The sequence below is a fragment of the Phyllostomus hastatus genome, unplaced genomic scaffold (genome assembly GCF_019186645.2).
Source record: "Phyllostomus hastatus isolate PE091 unplaced genomic scaffold, TTU_PhHast_1.1 phas_scaffold_12, whole genome shotgun sequence".
Classification (NCBI taxonomy): Eukaryota; Metazoa; Chordata; class Mammalia; order Chiroptera; family Phyllostomidae; genus Phyllostomus; species Phyllostomus hastatus.
In genome coordinates, this window is record NW_025334007.1 from 19,166,918 (window position 1) to 19,184,749 (window position 17,832).

Below are 17,832 nucleotides of genomic sequence, written 5' to 3' on the forward strand. Positions count from 1 at the left end.
AATTTGTGTACAATTAAGGGTTCAGGAAAGGTCCCCAGGCTTCACAATTGTACTCAAACTGTACCATGAAGAATTTAAGAGGGGACAGAGAAAGAACAAACAGTCTACAAATCTGATCAAACTTAACTTAGAGAGGATTGGGAAGCGCTCATCGAAAGCAGGATACTATACAAGATCAGATGAATAAAATGGGAGGTGACAGCTGATTTTTGAGAAGACATTTTAATTAAGTTTCTAAGTGAAAGAATAGTTGCTGACAGCTGTTGCTACTATGATAGCAGACAATTTTCTTGGCCTTTAACTAAGAAGGCATTTTGTCTTAACCAACATGTCCATATTGCAAATGCCAGACCTTCGGCACATGCAGCACACAGTTCATGACATTTAAAACTTTGGGTGTTGGCCTTCTCTGCTCTTTTGTTCTTTCCAAACCTCCTGCTTCTAATATTTACCTTTCAGGATTACATAGTAAAAGACAGGATAAATTCATTGGTCACAATTTCTAAAACATTAGTTTGCCAAAACTAAATTATATGTCACAAAAATAAATAGAATCTGAGCCTCAGTGCTTGTGTTTTTGCAGGACATGTGCTCCAAAAAGATGGTCAGGGAAGTAGGAAGGGGAAGCTGAACTTCAAAATGCAAAAGGCAAAAACATTCTGTTCATGTCCCTGATTCTGGATGTCTCCTTGGCCTGCACACTCATTTGCAAAGAGAAGCCTTGCAGCACTCATTTTGCTGAGTTTTGATGTACTATCTATAAGATCTGTAGGCTAGCTTAGCATGAGGTGTCAGATGGTTCTTACTTCTTTCAACATCATGATGTTGCAAATGAGATGTACAGTTTGTCAAGCCAAAAAGGATGATTTAGTGTCTGACATAATGCCAAACCAGAGAATGACAAACTAGGGCCCCTAGGGTCAAATCCAACTCACCACCTATGTTTGTGTGGCCCACAGAGCAAGCTGGCACTGTGATCCAGGGGACTAACCAGGGCATCATCCTCCACCCCTATTTCCCCTCTACTCCCAGAAGTAGCTGCTGCTCAGGGTCCATACTGGTTGCCAGTTACACATGGGGGCCTCTGCTGTTGGCAACTCCTGGGCAGTGAGCAGCCCAGGACCCTCCAGCCTGCTTCTTGCTGAGCGGGTTTGGCTCCTCAGGAGGAGGGAAGAGTGTGCTGGAACCTGGGTGGCGGTCACTGAGACATAGATTGAAACTGATCAAGACAGCGTGCCCACCCTGAACCCACCACCGCACCCCTGTTCTGCTCTGTGGCAGACCCCCAACCCTAGGGCTGGTCACTATTCCTCCTTAAGTCTCCTGCAGATGGCATTGGGCACAAAGTTGCCCATCACCCAAGACCAGCCACCTCAGTAAATGGGACAGGGCATGGCAGGACCTCTCTCTTGTTATATCAGAATCTATACAATATCCTCAGTTTTGCCTCTTGGTTTTCAAAGTCAGAAATATTTACTACCTAGCCCTGTGTTGGAAAATCAGAAGTTCTTAATATGCATTCAAAAAAGAAATACAAGCTATATAGTATATGTATACCAGAATGTACACACTTGTGAAAGCTGCATTAACTCTTTAACTTTTGTGTCATTTGCACACCAGCCTTGGTTATATTGGGTATTTGAATGCCATCTACTGGGCACAGATGGCCTCCACTCATTGGACATGATCATTCACCCTCTAGAACAGGGCAGTGACAGCTGTCATGTGCTTGCGTTGCTTGTGCTGGGTCACACTGCACATGGCAGCTGTCTGAAGGCCTTGAAACAAACCAAAAGGTGTTCTCTGCCACAGTCGCCATTTATCAGGTATGGACAAGCAGGGTTCCTCTGCCTCTTTGTGACAGGGGCTGTCTTCTGCTGCGTAGTATGGTTCTCAGCATCCCTGGCTTGTACTCATGTAGTGGGTTCAATGTGATCCCTTCAAAAAAGTATGTCCAAATCCCAACCCCTAGGACCTGTGAACATGACCTTATTGGAAAACAATGCCTTTGCAAATGGAATTAAGTGAAGTGTCTTGAGATGAAATCATCCTAGACTTGGGATAGGCCTCAAATCCAATGACAAGTGTCCTGCTAACAGAAAGAGAAGGGATATCTGAGACACACAGAAACAGAGGGAAAGGCCATGTGAAGGTGAAGGCAGAGAATGGAGCAATGCAGCCACAAGCCACAAAATGCTAAGGACGTCCTCCAGAAGCTAAGAGAGAGGCACAAAACATGTTCCCCTCAAAGTCTTCACGAGGTACCAATTCTGCCAACCTCTTTTCAACTTCTGGCCTCCAAAAATGTGAGGGAATAGACTTCTGTTATTTAAGCCATCCAGTTTGTAGTAGTTTGATAGGGCAGTGTCAGGGAACTAATATAACTCACTAGATGCTAGGAGCTCCTTATCCCAGCTGTGATGAGCAAAATGTCTCCAGATATTCCCAAATGTCCTCTGAGGAACAAAATCACCCCCTGGTTGAGAACCACTGAGGTAGCATTATAGACTCTAAAATGTAAAGGGAAGAAATCTTCCATTCGAACCGGAAGGCAAATAATAGCCAGCCATCACACCAACTGAACCCAGGTTAAGACCTTCCACTTGCTAGCCAGATAGGAAAGGCATATTGAGGGAGTTGGAATGCAAAAACAACCAGTATCTTTCTCTCTGTTCATTAGACATCCTCTCTGAACCACCACTGGACAAGAGCAGGAACCCTTTTTAACCCATTTTGATCACTAAACATTAAGAGAATTGTAATCATCACTTGTTTGCATAGGGCGGGGGGGGGGGGCAGTAGAAGTAAAGTCCAGCATCCTGGAGCTCAGCACCCTTACTCACTCAGGGAGGCTCTCCTTCACAAAGGTGTGTTTTGGAGAAAATGCACCAATGGTCTGCTTTGCCTCCAGACCCTAGGCCTCTCCCACTACCAGTTACATAGAGATGCTGACTTCAGCTCTATCTCTGGGGAAAATAGTAGGTGACAGTATTGTTGCTAATTAGAAGTGGGCTCAAGAGTCATGCTGCCTGGTTTCAAGTAAAGCTCCCATGAAGCCCCAAACCTCCCCAACCCCCACAGTCCTCATCTGTACAAGGGGGTAGCTATGGCCTACTCAGCTCAGAGTGAGTATGCAAAAATGAAAACATGGTGAATGTAAAAAGCACTCAGTCTGGAATCTTACTGGCAGAGGAAAGGGGTCAGGAAATATTTGCTATTATTATGGAGAATAAAACCTATTCTTAAATTATCACACCAATTTGGTGAGAAAATAGAAATTACTGGTGCTGCGTTGAAGGCTCAACTAGAGGTGCACAGGAACTACAACACCATTTTGCCTCAGCCTCCTTGAATCCCCAAAAAGGAGTCAAGTTGCAGTGTCCTGGGATTTGCCTACCGACCCAGAGTCTCCCTGTGAGAATTTTGGGCTGATGGACTTCAGCCACCTTGGATGTCACTTTGCAAAAGATTAGTATGCTCTATCTCTAGCTATATTTTTATTCCCCTGTAGACATGGCTATTAAATATACCTCTTGGATACTTTTCCAGTGAGTAAATAGAATCATTTTCTTATACTTAAAAGAGAGAATCTATTAACCAAATCCAGAAATACTGAAATTTAATCTCATTTGTATGCTCTCTCAACACTGAACACCAAAAGAATTTTCCAGTTGGTGGAGCATTTTTCCCCTTTGATGTGACATGTTCAGCAAAGTCATGAGCATGGATTTTCTAAGCCACTAGTCTCTGCAGATTCAGTTTGATCAAAGATGCACCAGGCCTAGGAGAGTCTTCAGACTCCACCTTCACATTCTGTCTTTGGAAGTTCAAGATCTCTCAGCTGAGCAGCCCTTCTCAGGCTGGGAAACACCAAGTTGATTGCCACTTTCTTTTGACATGTGACATTTCACACAATGGTGGATCTGTCTCTTGTGAGGAAACACTGTATGTCTCCAGCAAACTCTGCCAGGATTATTTTTTAAAGATTTTATTTATTTATTTTTAGAGAGAGGGGAAGGGAGAAAGAAGGAGAGGGAGAAAAACATCAGTGTGTGGATGCCTCTCACGTGCCCCTACTGGGGACCTGGCCCTCAGGCATGAGTGGGAATCAAACTGGCAACCCTTTAGTTTTGCAAGCTGACACCCAATCCACTGAGCCACACCAGCCAGGGTTATTTTCTTGATTTATTCTAAGAAAAAATCAGAACTGAAGAACAGGTTTTCAGCACTTATCCATTCTGCAAAAATATGTAATGATTACCATCAATATACAAAATACTAGAACTGACACTGAAGAAAGGCAATGGAGACAGAGCTCCTTGATCTTGAGAAACTCATAGATTTGACCAACAATCCCAGTTTTCCCCTTCAGAATTCCCACTTTAGGAATCAATACTCTATATTAGCTCTGATCTGAAGAAATAAACTAGAACCACAAGTTATCACATCTGCTTTCAGAGACTGTGCTTTGGAACTTAAAATTAAGCTATTATGTAAAGCAAGGCCTGCTCTCGTGAACTCTCAGAGTCAAACCTGAATGTCAAAGTGCAGATCTGAAACCATCGCCGGCTCACATGGTCCCACCCATCTTGGAAACAGCATGTGCTTGGCAGTCGCAGTCTCGAGGCCCAGTAATTGCACAAACATGCTCAGCTCAATGGCGTTTATTTCCCCCACAACAGCCCTTGCTAGGAGTCTGCAATCACTGTTTATCCTTTCCCATGTCAGTCTGCGGGAGGCCCCCTCTCTGCTTTTCTTCTCCCCTTGGCAGCTGGTGCTGTGTATGTTTGGTTGAAACAAACATTCTTTCCCGGGGCATGCACGTCTGTCCCCTCTCGGCGACCAGCACAAGGCCTTGAATTATGTATGTCTTGGTAGGGTTTTCACATGGGGAATGGCAATGCTTTGGAGGGGAGGCTCTGAAAGGGACCGAGGACAAGGCTGAATTCTTTCACCCTCATGCCACACTGAGGTGTCCCCTCCCCTTGACGAGCCTTGACTGATGATGCCTCTCTGTATTCCATCTCGGGGACAATTTGGAGCTCACATTACAATATGACTTCTGGAGCCTTTGAAGTTCCAGCTGCAGGGGCAAAAGCACTGTAGTGATTAGGGGCCCAGCCCTCTCTGGAAGGGGGATGGCTGTACAATTGAATATGAAATGCAATTAAAAGGAGCACCTGGGCTGAAATCGAAGCACAAAATGGGACTTGGACTCCAAGCAGAAGAGGGCTCATTCAATCACACAAGAATGTTCAGCTCTAAAAAGTGCTTGATTCAGGAAAACCCAAAACTTTACAAAACAAAAAATGAAACAAAACCAAAAAGTCCCTCCAACTTTGCCGGCACAGGAAAGGGATGCATGAATTGTTGCTAACAGCTCCTGGACACACGTAGTCCAAGCATGTTAGCAGAGGCTCCCTTGGACACTGGTGAGATCTTGACTTCTTCCTGCTGCCCTGGTGTCTTCATACTCTGTCAGGTGGCCTTGAATTCTTACTTTTTCCATCCCTTCTCACACTCATTCTGCCCCTGTATATCCAGGGCTAATTTCCCAGAGGCAAGGCCTGTTCCAGGTGCATATTCTCAAATTCGAGCTGCATCCTAATCAGCTGTTCAAACTCAGGTCACTGGGCTCCGTCCCAGGACTTTCTGGTTCACTACATCCAGGGTGGGGCAGAAAACATGCATGTCTAACAAGCTGCTGGTGGACCCTGCTGCTGGTGGGCCAGGGACTGCACTTTGAGAACCAGTGCGTTAGGCCAACCTGTTCGACTAAGAGACTTACGTGAGCAAAGGTGGGTTGTCATGTCGTAGGAAAAAAGATCCTGGACTTAAAGGCACCAAGAAGAACCAAGCTTCAGCTCTAATCAGACTATCACCAGACTACATTTACTTGGGTGAGTCCCTGGAGCCAGAGGTTCTCAAACCTGACCATGCTTTAGGTCTTGATAAAGGTGATGCCAGGCCCCACCCAAGAGTGGTTGAATCAAAGTGTCCAGGAATGGCCCCAGGGCACCGGTGAGCTATGAAAACTCCATAGCTGCCTCTGCTATGCTTTAACCTCTTAGAGCCTCAGCTTCTTACCCTGAACAATGGGTATCGTCATTTTTATTTCACAGGATCATTAAGAGGAATAAACACAAATAAACGTGAAAACACCTTCAAAAATGACAAAGTACAAGTCAAAGGTTAGGGGTTGCTTTCCCTTGCAGAAAACATATTTAAATTTAATAGAGATCACTGATACCTCTTCATATCCAAGTCAGGACAGAGATTTCTGGCACGGGTATAGCTGTGGGGGAAACTTGGAAGGTAGAAAAGCATTTGAACATGTTCATCCTATTCCACCAACATGCACATCTTTACTTGTTTCTGTTTTAAAAGCTCTCCATATTTTCCATCCAGTCTAAGAAAGAAAGTTGTATTACCCCTGATGGCTATCCAGTGGCTTGGTGACCCTAATCTACTCTACTTCAGGAGTCAGCAAACTTTTTCTGTAAAGAGCCAGATAGTAAATGTTTTAGACTTTGCAGGCTAGGCAGCCTCTATTGCAGCTGCTGAACTCTGCCACTGTAGCTCAGAACGAGCCACAGACAATTCGACAACAAATGGGCACGGCCATGTGCAAACAAAACTTGATTTACAAAGACGGGAGGGTGGCAGGCTGCGTTTGGTCCGCGTGCTGTAGTTTGCCAAGCATGGCTCCAAACTCAATAAAGACACAAAAGTGTTCAGAGTCAACTCAAGAAGCCAGCTGGGAATCTTTCTAATGAGATGGAACAAGCAAAGGTCACCGAGGAAAGGGGACAGGGCAGATCATGCAGCCAGCTGAACCAGGGAGCATTCACTTCAAAATCCCCAGCTGGTGTGAGATGTGTGCCCAGGTAAGATAACTGTGATCTTTCCAGGAGCCTTGTTATATTCTCAAAAAGAGGCAAAGGTCCCCTCTTCCGTAAATTGTTGCTTTCTGCTTAAAGGTGGGGGACACTCTTCTCCAGCCACACAGACACACTAAAGCCTGTCCCCAGGCCTTAGACTCCCCACCCCATCTTTGCCTACCACCAAGGAGTTTCACCCAGCTTTATGAAAAACTCACCAAAACTCCCGAACCCTCCCACTCCTGGCCCCATAGCAGGGTTTCCCAAGGGCTGGCATGTGGAACCCCAGTCCCATGAAATGAAACTTACCGATTCAGTTAGCCACAAAATCCACTCTTTTCCTCGGGCACCTAGCAGCATCCTGCAGAAACACTGCCTCCTGGAAGCGCTTTGGGAAGTGCATCCCCACCAGGTGGCGATCTGGTGGTCCTCCCCACGCTGTAATAACTACCTGAGACTCCTGCCCGATGGAGTAACTGGGCACTGGGCAACATCCTGGAGAAAATTCCTCGGTGATCATGTAGACCACCCATAGCCATTCTTGTAAAGGCTCTAGTCTTTCTGGGGACAGCCTGGGTTTGAGAAATGCTTGAAAAGGAAACCTGTTCATCAAAAGGAAGCCAGCACCCATTTCCACTTGGGTGACTATTAGCTGGAAACAGGTGGAAGCCCTAAGAGTGGGTGTGAGTGTGTGAAATCAACATGGAGCCCTGCAGAAGGCAGGAATGTTCTACCACCAGCAAGTGTCCTCTGGATGCAACCTGTCCGGCACTCTGCAGGACAAGAATATATGTATGTGCTTTCAATGCTCTCACAGACTGTTTGGACTGAGGACAGCTGTTTAATCTTTGACATATGTGTTCTACGACAAGCGCTGGAATGACATAGAAATTGCTCCCTTCATTCTGTGAGCCAAACCCTGAGTTTGGGGGTTTGGAAATCCCCACAAGGTGCACTTTCCTATTGCTCATTTGGAAAGAAAAAAAGCACGTCTTTAATGAAATGCAATTTTTAAGAAACTGCCAAAAATAGATGCTCCCTATCTGCCTTCACAGATGGTAGCTTCTTTCTAGCCAATTAACTACCGATGAACTGGGGAAGAGCTATAGCAACAGGCATGCCAGGCTCCCCCGTGCTCAGCCGGCCTGATTGTCCCGGGGAGACACAGAAGTTCCTGGTCCTGTCTCAAGTCATGAAAGCTCAGGAAGAAGGCCGCCCAACCCCAACATTTCTGTGCAAGGCCATTCTGGTTCACTATAGCTAAGCTCCCAGAATTAAACCTGGTGGGTTGTCACCTTTCAGGCAAATCCTGTTCATTTGTTCTCCCTCTCTGGTTTTTAACTACATCATGCTGAATGGAAATATCCAAGGCCCACAAAAGGCTGGTTTTTCATGACTTTTACTAATGAGATTTATTTATTTCTTCATTAACACCATGCTGGTGAGATTGTTCTGTCTGGAAGTGTAGTGGGTATTGGGTTTTTACATTGTCTGAAAATTAGCAAGTTACACACAGTCTTGTGTTTCATGAACTCTTGTTCCAAATTTTAAGCTAATCAAGAGGTCAATATTTACACATATTTATGCATTTCTGCCCCCCAAGCCAATACAAAGCTACAGAAAAAATGGAATTTCCTACCAAGTGGTTTCTTTTCTAATGATTTCCCATTAATTTGGAGTCGGAAAGAATTTTTTTGACATCCCTTAAGTGATCTGAGGTTTAGCTTGTTTTGTTTCATTTTGTTTTTTTTTAAAAAAATGACCTCAGAAAGAGTTGGAAATACAGGCAATTGGTTAGCCCAATCTGTGTTTACTTGTAGGGGTGTTGTAATTAACCTGAAGTGTAATGTGTCCTTTAAGGACATAAAGTTAATTAATTAACAATTAAAGCTACTGGGAGGGCTTCATAACAGGAGATGATAATATCTACCATTTGTGTGGTCTATTCCAAGCCAAGCGCTTTATAATAATTAAATCACTTAATTCTCACAGCTATGCCACTGGTCAAGAACAGTAGTTGACTCTACAGAGATGGGGAAACCCAGGCTCAAAGAGGTTCAGTCCCTTTGACAACGTCACACAGCTAAGAGGCAATGGAGCTGGAATTCAAGTGCAGTCGTCTAAGTCAGTGTAACTCCCTGAAAGCTCAAGACAGTATTGAAAGTTGGTTAGAATGCTGGTTATGTTTGGTCTTAGGATACCATTAGACCACAGAAGTTTCCAGACATGGCTTTAATACCACTGATATACCAATGGCTTGGTTTATGTCTCCAACCCTAATGATTTCCCTCAACACTGCACTTGAGTGTCCAACTAATATCTCCAATGTAACACTTCCAAAATAGAGCTGTTCACCTAGTCTAGCCCATCTCAGTAAGTGGCAAATTTGTTGTACCATTTTATATCCACTCTACCAGCAAATCTGTTGGCTCTATCTTAGAAATGTATATGGAATTCAAGAACCCTGGGGAAAGCCTCCATCATAACTCACTTACTGGCAATAGTCTCCTAGCTTCTAGTGTTGTTTTATGACATCCTAAATGGTTCACGTACAATGCAAATCAAATTATGTCATCCCTCTGAATCCCATGTCTTTACCTGGCCCTACAGGCCCCTGAAGCATCTATGTATATCTACCCTTTCCCACAAGGCAAGACAAAACTAACTTGAAATACCCCACTCCCTCCCCAAGGACCACACATCCTGTAGCCACTCACCCTTAGCAGGTCCTCAGCAGGCTAGGCCTGTTTCCACCTCAGGGCATTTGCACTTGCTGTTTCCTCTGCTGAGGATAATCTTCCCCAAGCTGTCCCTGGGACTGGCTCCCTCCCTTAACCAGAGGGGACTCCTCTCTCTGCCTCTTCTAGGTAAAACATATGTGGGCTTTCTTTGCGCTATTTTGTTTCAAAATTTCTGTGAAGTTGAAATTTTAAAAATAAAAATATAGTAGGAAAGAACATAATTCAAATCCTACGTTCTCAGAGTAATAAATAAAAATGTTCTGTTGAAATAATGAAAGAATGAATGTTAGACCACTACTCAAGCTGTGCTCCCAGGCTCCGTGCACAGAGCAGACACACAGATGGCCTAAGGACAATGGTCCTACCCCATCTTGGGAAACTTGTAGCCTCAGTCTGAATGTTCAGCTGGCCATCATCCACCAGGCTAAGAACAATGGATTCTAAAGCTGACCAAACAAATGTCACAATCTTGCATGACAATGTTAAGACAGGTCTCTAACTTGGCCAGATACTTCAGCAGTCACCAGAATCAAGTAGAAATGCTGTAAAATCAGCATCTCTTCCATTTACATTGTGCTCCTTGAGAAGTCTGTGCTTGTTATATTTTTAAAAATAGAGTTTAAATATTTAATTTTTAATAAGGTGCCAATGTTTACACAGTGTTACAATAAAAAAATTGCTTTGTGGTTGCTCCAACACCAAATGCAAATAGATCTCATAAAAATCACACGTAGGCTCGTTCCCAGCACACCAAGGCTGTTGAAAAGCTCGTTATGACCACATGGGTGAAAATGGAGTCTGCTTCATGCTCCCTGAGTTAGGCATACAGCCTCTCCCCTCCTGTAAATCACTGCAGAGGCTGGAAGCTGAGTCTGATAAGGCACTGCCCAGTGAGATTAAAACAGAGGTGTACTATGACGATTATGTAATTCTCTTCTCCAGCTCGAGTTCCTTCTCTCTTCCAGCTCATCACCTGATAATGAACACTGAGCAATATTTGCACGTGTTGATCACTTGAAGTAACCAGCTCTCACCTAAGTAAAACAAAGTGCTCAAAGTTTTTCAATTTCTGTGACTTATTAGGATCAAAAATGTATCTACTAACCTGTCTTCTCCTTTGTGAGGTCTTTAGGAAGGACTAAATGGAGAAATTTGAGATTGCCTTTTTGTAAGTAACAGCAGACACTAAATGATATTTGTTTCTAGCACATTCTCTTTCTCTAAAAGCCACACACACACCTGCATTTCCAGGTGGTGTCTGACTTCTACGACACAGTTCCTTCCTAACAGAGAGAGCAACAGATAGGTCGATGAGCCTGCTTAGAGAACCCCTTTTCCTTTGTGTACTTATGTCTATTCACATAAAAAAAAGATTCAGAAAGAATCCAGTAAGTTCTACAAATGTTTAAAGCCTTTGGTTCTGGAAATGTTCCTCTGAAAAATGTTTAGTTCATCTCCACATTCCAGCTCTACTCCTCTTGCTCATTAGATCAGCAGGTTAAGTGATGAAGTGCTACAGTAAATACTTTGTGAATCCCTACCCATGTGCTTTTTAACAAGGAGTGACGAAGTTGAACAGCATGTTCCCCATGGAGTGTGATGGGTGGCTGAGTGGACCACAGGGCTGAGTTAGGGCTCCAGGTAAAGAAGGCAATTGGCTCTTGCAGCCCCTATTGCAAACTCCCCCATCCTTGACCTTAACCTGCCTGTCTGACCCTGGCCCTTAGTTGAGAAGAGCCTGGACCCCATAACAAATTGGAGGTTCAACTTATGAAGGAAAACAAGGTTAGGTTATTTAAGTCAAGTATCACTCCCAACTGTTCCTTGTGAATTCACAGATGTCTCTACGTTAAGCATTGGGGTGAAAGACATAACTTCCCTTGGTGACTTTGGCCCAGAGGGAAGTACCTTCTCCTCCCTCTATGGCCTCAGCTGAAGGAGAAGGTCATTCTCTGGTGTCACTGCTCTTTGGCTGTCTTTTCACTGTTTCATGTTTCCTACTGAAGCTCCTTGTTTTCAGCTAAAAGGCTATCCTGGATTATCTAAACCCAGGCTATGACTAATACTCTTTGGAGCGCCACATGGGAATAAGAGGGGAACTACATGAAGCAATCCCTAAGACTTTTTCAGATTTAAAGTCCAGGAAACTCCAGCTTCACTTGCATTTGTTCCATGGAAACCCAATAACAATACTAATATTAGGATCTGTTACTCAATACATACGTGTCATGGATGAAACAACAAATTTTGTTTTATTATAAGAGTGAATACTGAATTCCCTACTCCTATATGTTCATGCTGAAGTAGCCATCTGATATTATTTTGGAGGGAGCCAATTACGGAAACAAATTGTCCATAGTTTGTCAGCGTGATCTAACTTAAACTTTTTAAACATATCAACTAGAAATTGTCATAGAAAACCACTTTTAGGTAGGTTTTTATCCAAGATTAACATTTTTATTTGGGCTAAGAAATTGTGGAATCTGATTAGGAATTCTGTGTCACATCTGAAAGAGGAGTGGAGACTATAAGGTTAGAAGAGAGTGTTCAAAGGGCTTCAGCAAACAAAGGTAAAGAGGATAGGAAGGACAATGACAGGGGCACAATGATGGCATCCAATACAGCAGGCAACACTCCCCTCCCAAGGACCAATACCCCCTTCCTCATTAAGAGAATCTAAATCTTGTTCAGAGAGTAATATGCCTCACTACACACTGTCCTTCCCAGACTCACATGCAGCTGGGGGCGCCATGTGACAGAATTCTAGCCAATGGGTGAAAGCTGGGCATTTCTTGGACAGCTTTGCTTTCTTGATATTATCATTACATCTATTATTTGCCTCCTCCTGCTTAGAAAGCAGACATCACACCAGCAGTTCAGTAACCATCTTGAGACTATGCCACAAAGGATGGTGGGAAAAAATACCAAGGAGTGTGGACCCTTGATGATACTATGGAGATGATAGTCCTGGGTGTGCAATCCCAGGTTTCCTATTCAGCTCATCACTGTTGATTGGATTTTCTTTGATTTGCAGCCAAATGCACCCTTGATACATCAATATCCAATAATGATATTGAGAAGGATGAGAATGACGCAGTGAAAAGAGAACAGACTAAAGAGAAAGAGCAACCAGGATAACTCTTATTCACATAGATCATACAGTGGACCTAAAAAACATAGCTTAATTTCTTCCCCCAGAAAAGACAGAAGTCCTGACTGAAAGAATAAATGCATCATTACATTCAATACAAAGATGCCCAATGCACAAATTGGCTGTCTAGAATTTAACTCCGTCCTTCTGTGCTTTGATTGCTGGTATGAAAATGCATGCTTATACATTAAAGCTGGGCATTTTGCATCCTACAGAGAAGAGAATGGAACAGATTTAGAATCAATTTAGTATTTCTCTTGCAATCCATTTGGAGGAGTTCCCACTGAGAACTCATATGCCTCACCCTCTCTGCAGTCATATTTCTTAAGATCTGAGAGGGAAAATAAGTAGTAACACTGGGTAGCCTGTTCTGATTCTTGTATAGGCTATTTGGAAATTAAAGCACACTTATGGCAAGCTGGCAGCATATAGGATATGGCCCATAGAAAGTGCTGGACTGATCAATATTTAAGAATACACAGGCAAAAGCAATAAATAAGCAAATGCGATGAGGATGCAAATCAGTGATTGGGTGTGTACACTCTCAAAATAAGAATGAACCCCTTTGCATGGAAGGGAATACAGTGCAGCACTAAATGTTCCGATTGTTCACCAGGCAGTCCCAAGATGCTGGGCTTGGAGAGAGAAATGATTTCTTCATACTCATCATAACAGGTGACCCTGATGTAGGTTCAGAAACTGATGGATAAGTAAAATAATAGACTGAGAAAAGAAGCAAAAAATGGGGTAGACATGCATGAACCCATACTTACAGTTTTCACTATGTTCAAATTTAATTTCTTTTTCTATTCCAACAAAGTAAGTGCAAATATCTTTAGTCTGATTCAGTAACATAGCAGCAAAACTTCAGGAACCAGTAAGTAAGGACACCGACACACCAATAGCCCTTTGCCTTATGGACTCAAAGCTTCACAAACATCAGCCTTGAACAGAAGGGCAAACATTTGTTGATTCAGCATTTCTGTTCCATGTCCCTGTACAAACCACATAGTTTACACCCACCCACATGCCCCCATAGCAGTTAGTAAAGTCATTAACAAACACAATTTGAAACTTATAAGGGGTTAAAGCTATAAAAATGCCTACTCATTGATGTATTTTTTAACAAAAGGTTTCATCTGTCTTCCCTTCCTTTCAAACAAAGCTTTTGGATCATTCTTTAGAATTATAACACATCATTTGTTTACTTCTTTTGAAATGACACAGTTGTTGTATTTTTCTCATAATAATTGCCATCTTGTTTCTAATTAAACATGATGGACTCAGGGTCCTGGTTTGCCATCTGGGCCATATGTCTCAGAACATCCTTTTTTGTGATGATGCCAAGAAGTCTCCTGGAGAAGAAACAAAATAGAGAAAAGAGGTCAACCTTGCAGTACTGACTCGTGTCTGTCCCTAAAAACCAGCGCCTCTCTCACTTTTCACCTGGGCATACAGAGAGACAACACTGCCAGCTTCCCTTACAGTTGGATGTGGCCAACTGAGTGAGCTCTGGCCAACGGTATATGGGTAGACATGAGGGGTGCCCCTCCCAATTTGCCCACAGATTTCTTCATACTCTCTCTCCTGATCTACCGAATAGAGGCACAGGAGCCAGTGAAGGACTCTGAGGTAACATGGGTTTGATTTAGGAGCCACCAGATTCAAAGACCTGATCCTTGCATGACTGTGTGTTTACAGCCCAGTTCTGCTACAACCCACACTGGATGTGACATGGGGGAGAAAATAAACCTGACACACCAGGCCACTGACATCGCAAACTTGTTTATTCTAGCAGCAAACTTGTGATGACTAACACTCCTAAATTTCAAGATGAGAATCAATAAAATAAAATGGTTTTATCAAAGCCATTGTCAAAACTTGCCCACCTCACAGAAATTCCAAGTGTAAGGTATTTTAAGTATAGTAACTGATGCTATTTTAAATCTATCTTACTAGAAGGGTACAGTTTCACGTGCATCTCGGACTACATCTGTAAATTACCTCCTCTTCCAAAATTCCATTGCTTTCAACTTAGGAAAACAATACCACCTGCCAGGGTCACTTGTGTAGGGCTGCCTAGACAGTACATTGCACAACTCCAGGGAGAGCCCTTCACAAATACTACCATGTAAATAGTGCCCCCCGAATTATGCAGTGCACACTTGGACATCCATTCACAACACCCCTTGTTTTGCTCTTGATTTTATTAAATATTTAAATGACCACCTGCTGAAACGAATCATGCCTTCTAGCTAGGTACAGTGAAGGGCTTGAAAGAAGGCGATAGACACAACTCCTTTGGAGAAAAGAAGTTCCATTGCAAAATTAGTTTGCAAAATGCTGCTCACCATGTCTCCATCATATCCAAGGAAATGGGAATGAAGAAATAAACTATGGCAGTCTGACACTGTGGGATACCGTAGAGCTATTAAAATGACCAGCTTCTCTGTAGCTGTATAAAATGATGATGTACCAAAAAAGCAGAAAACACAACTGTAACACACTGCCATTGGTCTAATTAAAGCCAAATCAGTCAAACTCATCTCTTACTAATAGAAAATAAATATTCAAAGGGAATTCAAGTATTCAGAGCAGTATTCAAGTTAGTTACATCTGGTAAAATGCACACTGGTTCATGAAATTATCACGCCAAAATTCTGACTTCTTTGTCCCTGATCTCATTGGACCTTAAACAAGCGATTGATTTCTTGTGTTAGTTTCCCTCTCTATCACACTGGGGGAGACAGCAGATACTTCCCCTTCCACATTATCACATAGGAACAACTCAGGAGATGGGAAAGGAGCAAAAAGTGGCCTTTAAAAGCATGTTTAAAAAAAAGAATAATGACAATATGGATGACAAAACACTGAAATAAAGCATCATGACTCTATCATGATAATCAAAAAATTAGGAAAAATGTAGAAAGCAGAATAGAATTAGAAAACCAACATTTTGCAACCACGATGTAAGAATTAGTTCAGTCAATAATTACCAATGGATTCCAAAAGCACTGGGTAAATGCCTGCTGGGAAACAGAAAATTCACATGGTCTGAAAGCATCCCTCCACAGATTCCTTACAAAAATAAAAATGTCCCTTTATAACTGAGGGTTCCGGCCATCACCACCTCATCCAAGTGATGGAGCTTATCACCAACAAAGTCGGAAAAGCTGACGTTATGACATCATCTCCTTTGAAATGTTGCCAAAAACTACTTAAACCAAATCAAACCATGAGGAAGCAATCAAACAAATTCAGAATGTGAAACTACTGGTCTGGACTCTTCAAAAAAAAATCTATGTCACAAATAACAAACAAAATAAGGCAGGGAACTATTTTCAATGAAAGATGAATGAGGCAAAACAACCAAATGCAATGTATGAACCTTGAAGGAATTCTGGATTGAAACTTGGTATGAACTAGATATTGAGTGATAAACTAAGCTATTATTAATTTTGTATAATTATGGTTTAGTGGTTATGTAAAAAGAGTGCCCTTACTCTTAGAAGATACATGCTTCATTCATAATTTCCAAAACTTGGAAGCAACCAAGATGTCCTTTAGGAATTTAAATGGATAAACAAACATGCAGACAATAGAATATTGTTCAGTGCTAAAAAGAAGTGAGTCATCAAGCCAGATAAAGATGTGGAGGAACCCTCAATGCATTTTGCTAAGAGAAGCCAGTCTGAGAAGGCTGTGTGATTCCAATTCTCTGACATTCTAGAAAAGACAAAACTAAGGAGACAGTAAAAAAGACCAGTGGTTTCCAGGGGTTGTGGGGAGGTCAGAGAAGGAGAGATGAACAGGCAGAGCACAGAGGATGTTTAGGGCAGTGAAACTGCCCTATGTGATACTCTGTGTGATACTATAACTGTGGGTACATGCTGTCCTCCATTTGTCAAAACCAATAGAACATGCAACACTAAGGGTGAACCCTAATGTCAACTACAGGTCTTTTCACAACAATATATTGCTATTGGTTCATCAACGGCAACAAATACAACACAACAATGAAGATGTTAACAAGAAGGGAAACTGAAGGTACAAGAGAGGGAATATGGGAACTCTGTACTTGCTGTTCAATTTTTCTATAAACCTAAAACCGCTCTAAGAAATAAAGTCTATTAATTAAAGAAAACAAAACCCTTGGAGGGGAGGGTTTGGCTGAAGGGATGTGGGTAGTGAAGAAGGATAAAGTCTGGAATTGTTTTTCATTCTAGCTGTTTAGAGCTACTTGACTTGAAACATGTTCACATGATACTTTAAATATGTTTCTGAAATTTATCAAAATGCAGTCAAACTGATGATGCCCCAGAAAACCAGATGCTGTTTACTAAATCTTCCAAGCTGAGTCTGAGTCCTGACTCAGTCTACTTGAGCTGCCATAACAAAGCACCACAGACTGGGTGGGTTAAACAACAGAAATGTAGGTTCTCACAGTTCCGGGGATTGGAAGGCTGAGATCAAGGAGCCGACAGGGTTGATTTCTACAGAGATCTCTCTCCTCAGCTTGCAGACATCTGCCTTTTTGCTGTGACCTCACATGGCCCTTTTCTCTGTTTGAGCATCCCCAGTGTCTCTTCCTCTTCTTATGACGACACCAGTTCTATCAGATTAGGGTCCCACTCATGACCTCATGTAATCTTAATTATTCCCTTAAAGACCACATCTCCGAATAGTCACATCAGAGGTTAGGGCTTCAATGTAAGACTTTGGAGTGTGAGGATGACATAATCCAGTGCATAACAGCCTTCGACTCCCTTTAATATAAAAGACGAATAGGCAGAAGGCAAGCAGAATGCCTATAACACGGCACTAAGACAGTGTGATCGCAGTAGAAATGGGAGCAGGTGTGAGCAGCTGGGCTGGGAAAGGTGTGTCGGGACATGGTGGGAAGAGGTTCTGCTGCCGGCAGTTGCCGGCTGATAGATAATCCCTCAACTTCAAATGCTCTTTTGTTCTCTTTGACATGTGTTTTCTGCTTGGAAGCATGGCTCAGGACATGTGCCTCTGCGGCACCTGGGTAACACCACTTAGATTAGATTAGACCCAT

At 42.7% G+C, this 17,832-nt stretch overlaps 1 protein-coding gene across 6 annotated transcripts in view; it reads right to left on the reverse strand.

The window, feature by feature from the left end:
- Positions 1 to 12,742: 12,742 nt before the first annotated feature.
- The window catches only part of CLCN4 (chloride voltage-gated channel 4), a 54,796-nt gene continuing 49,706 nt past the window's right edge, over positions 12,743 to 17,832 (reverse strand). For all 6 annotated transcript variants that reach the window (XM_045856032.1, XM_045856027.1, XM_045856028.1 and 3 more), the window contains one exon: positions 12,743 to 14,128. In XM_045856032.1, coding sequence (XP_045711988.1) covers positions 14,038 to 14,128 — 91 coding nt within the window. In that variant the 3' untranslated portion in view covers positions 12,743 to 14,037. The remainder of the gene's footprint in view (positions 14,129 to 17,832) is intronic.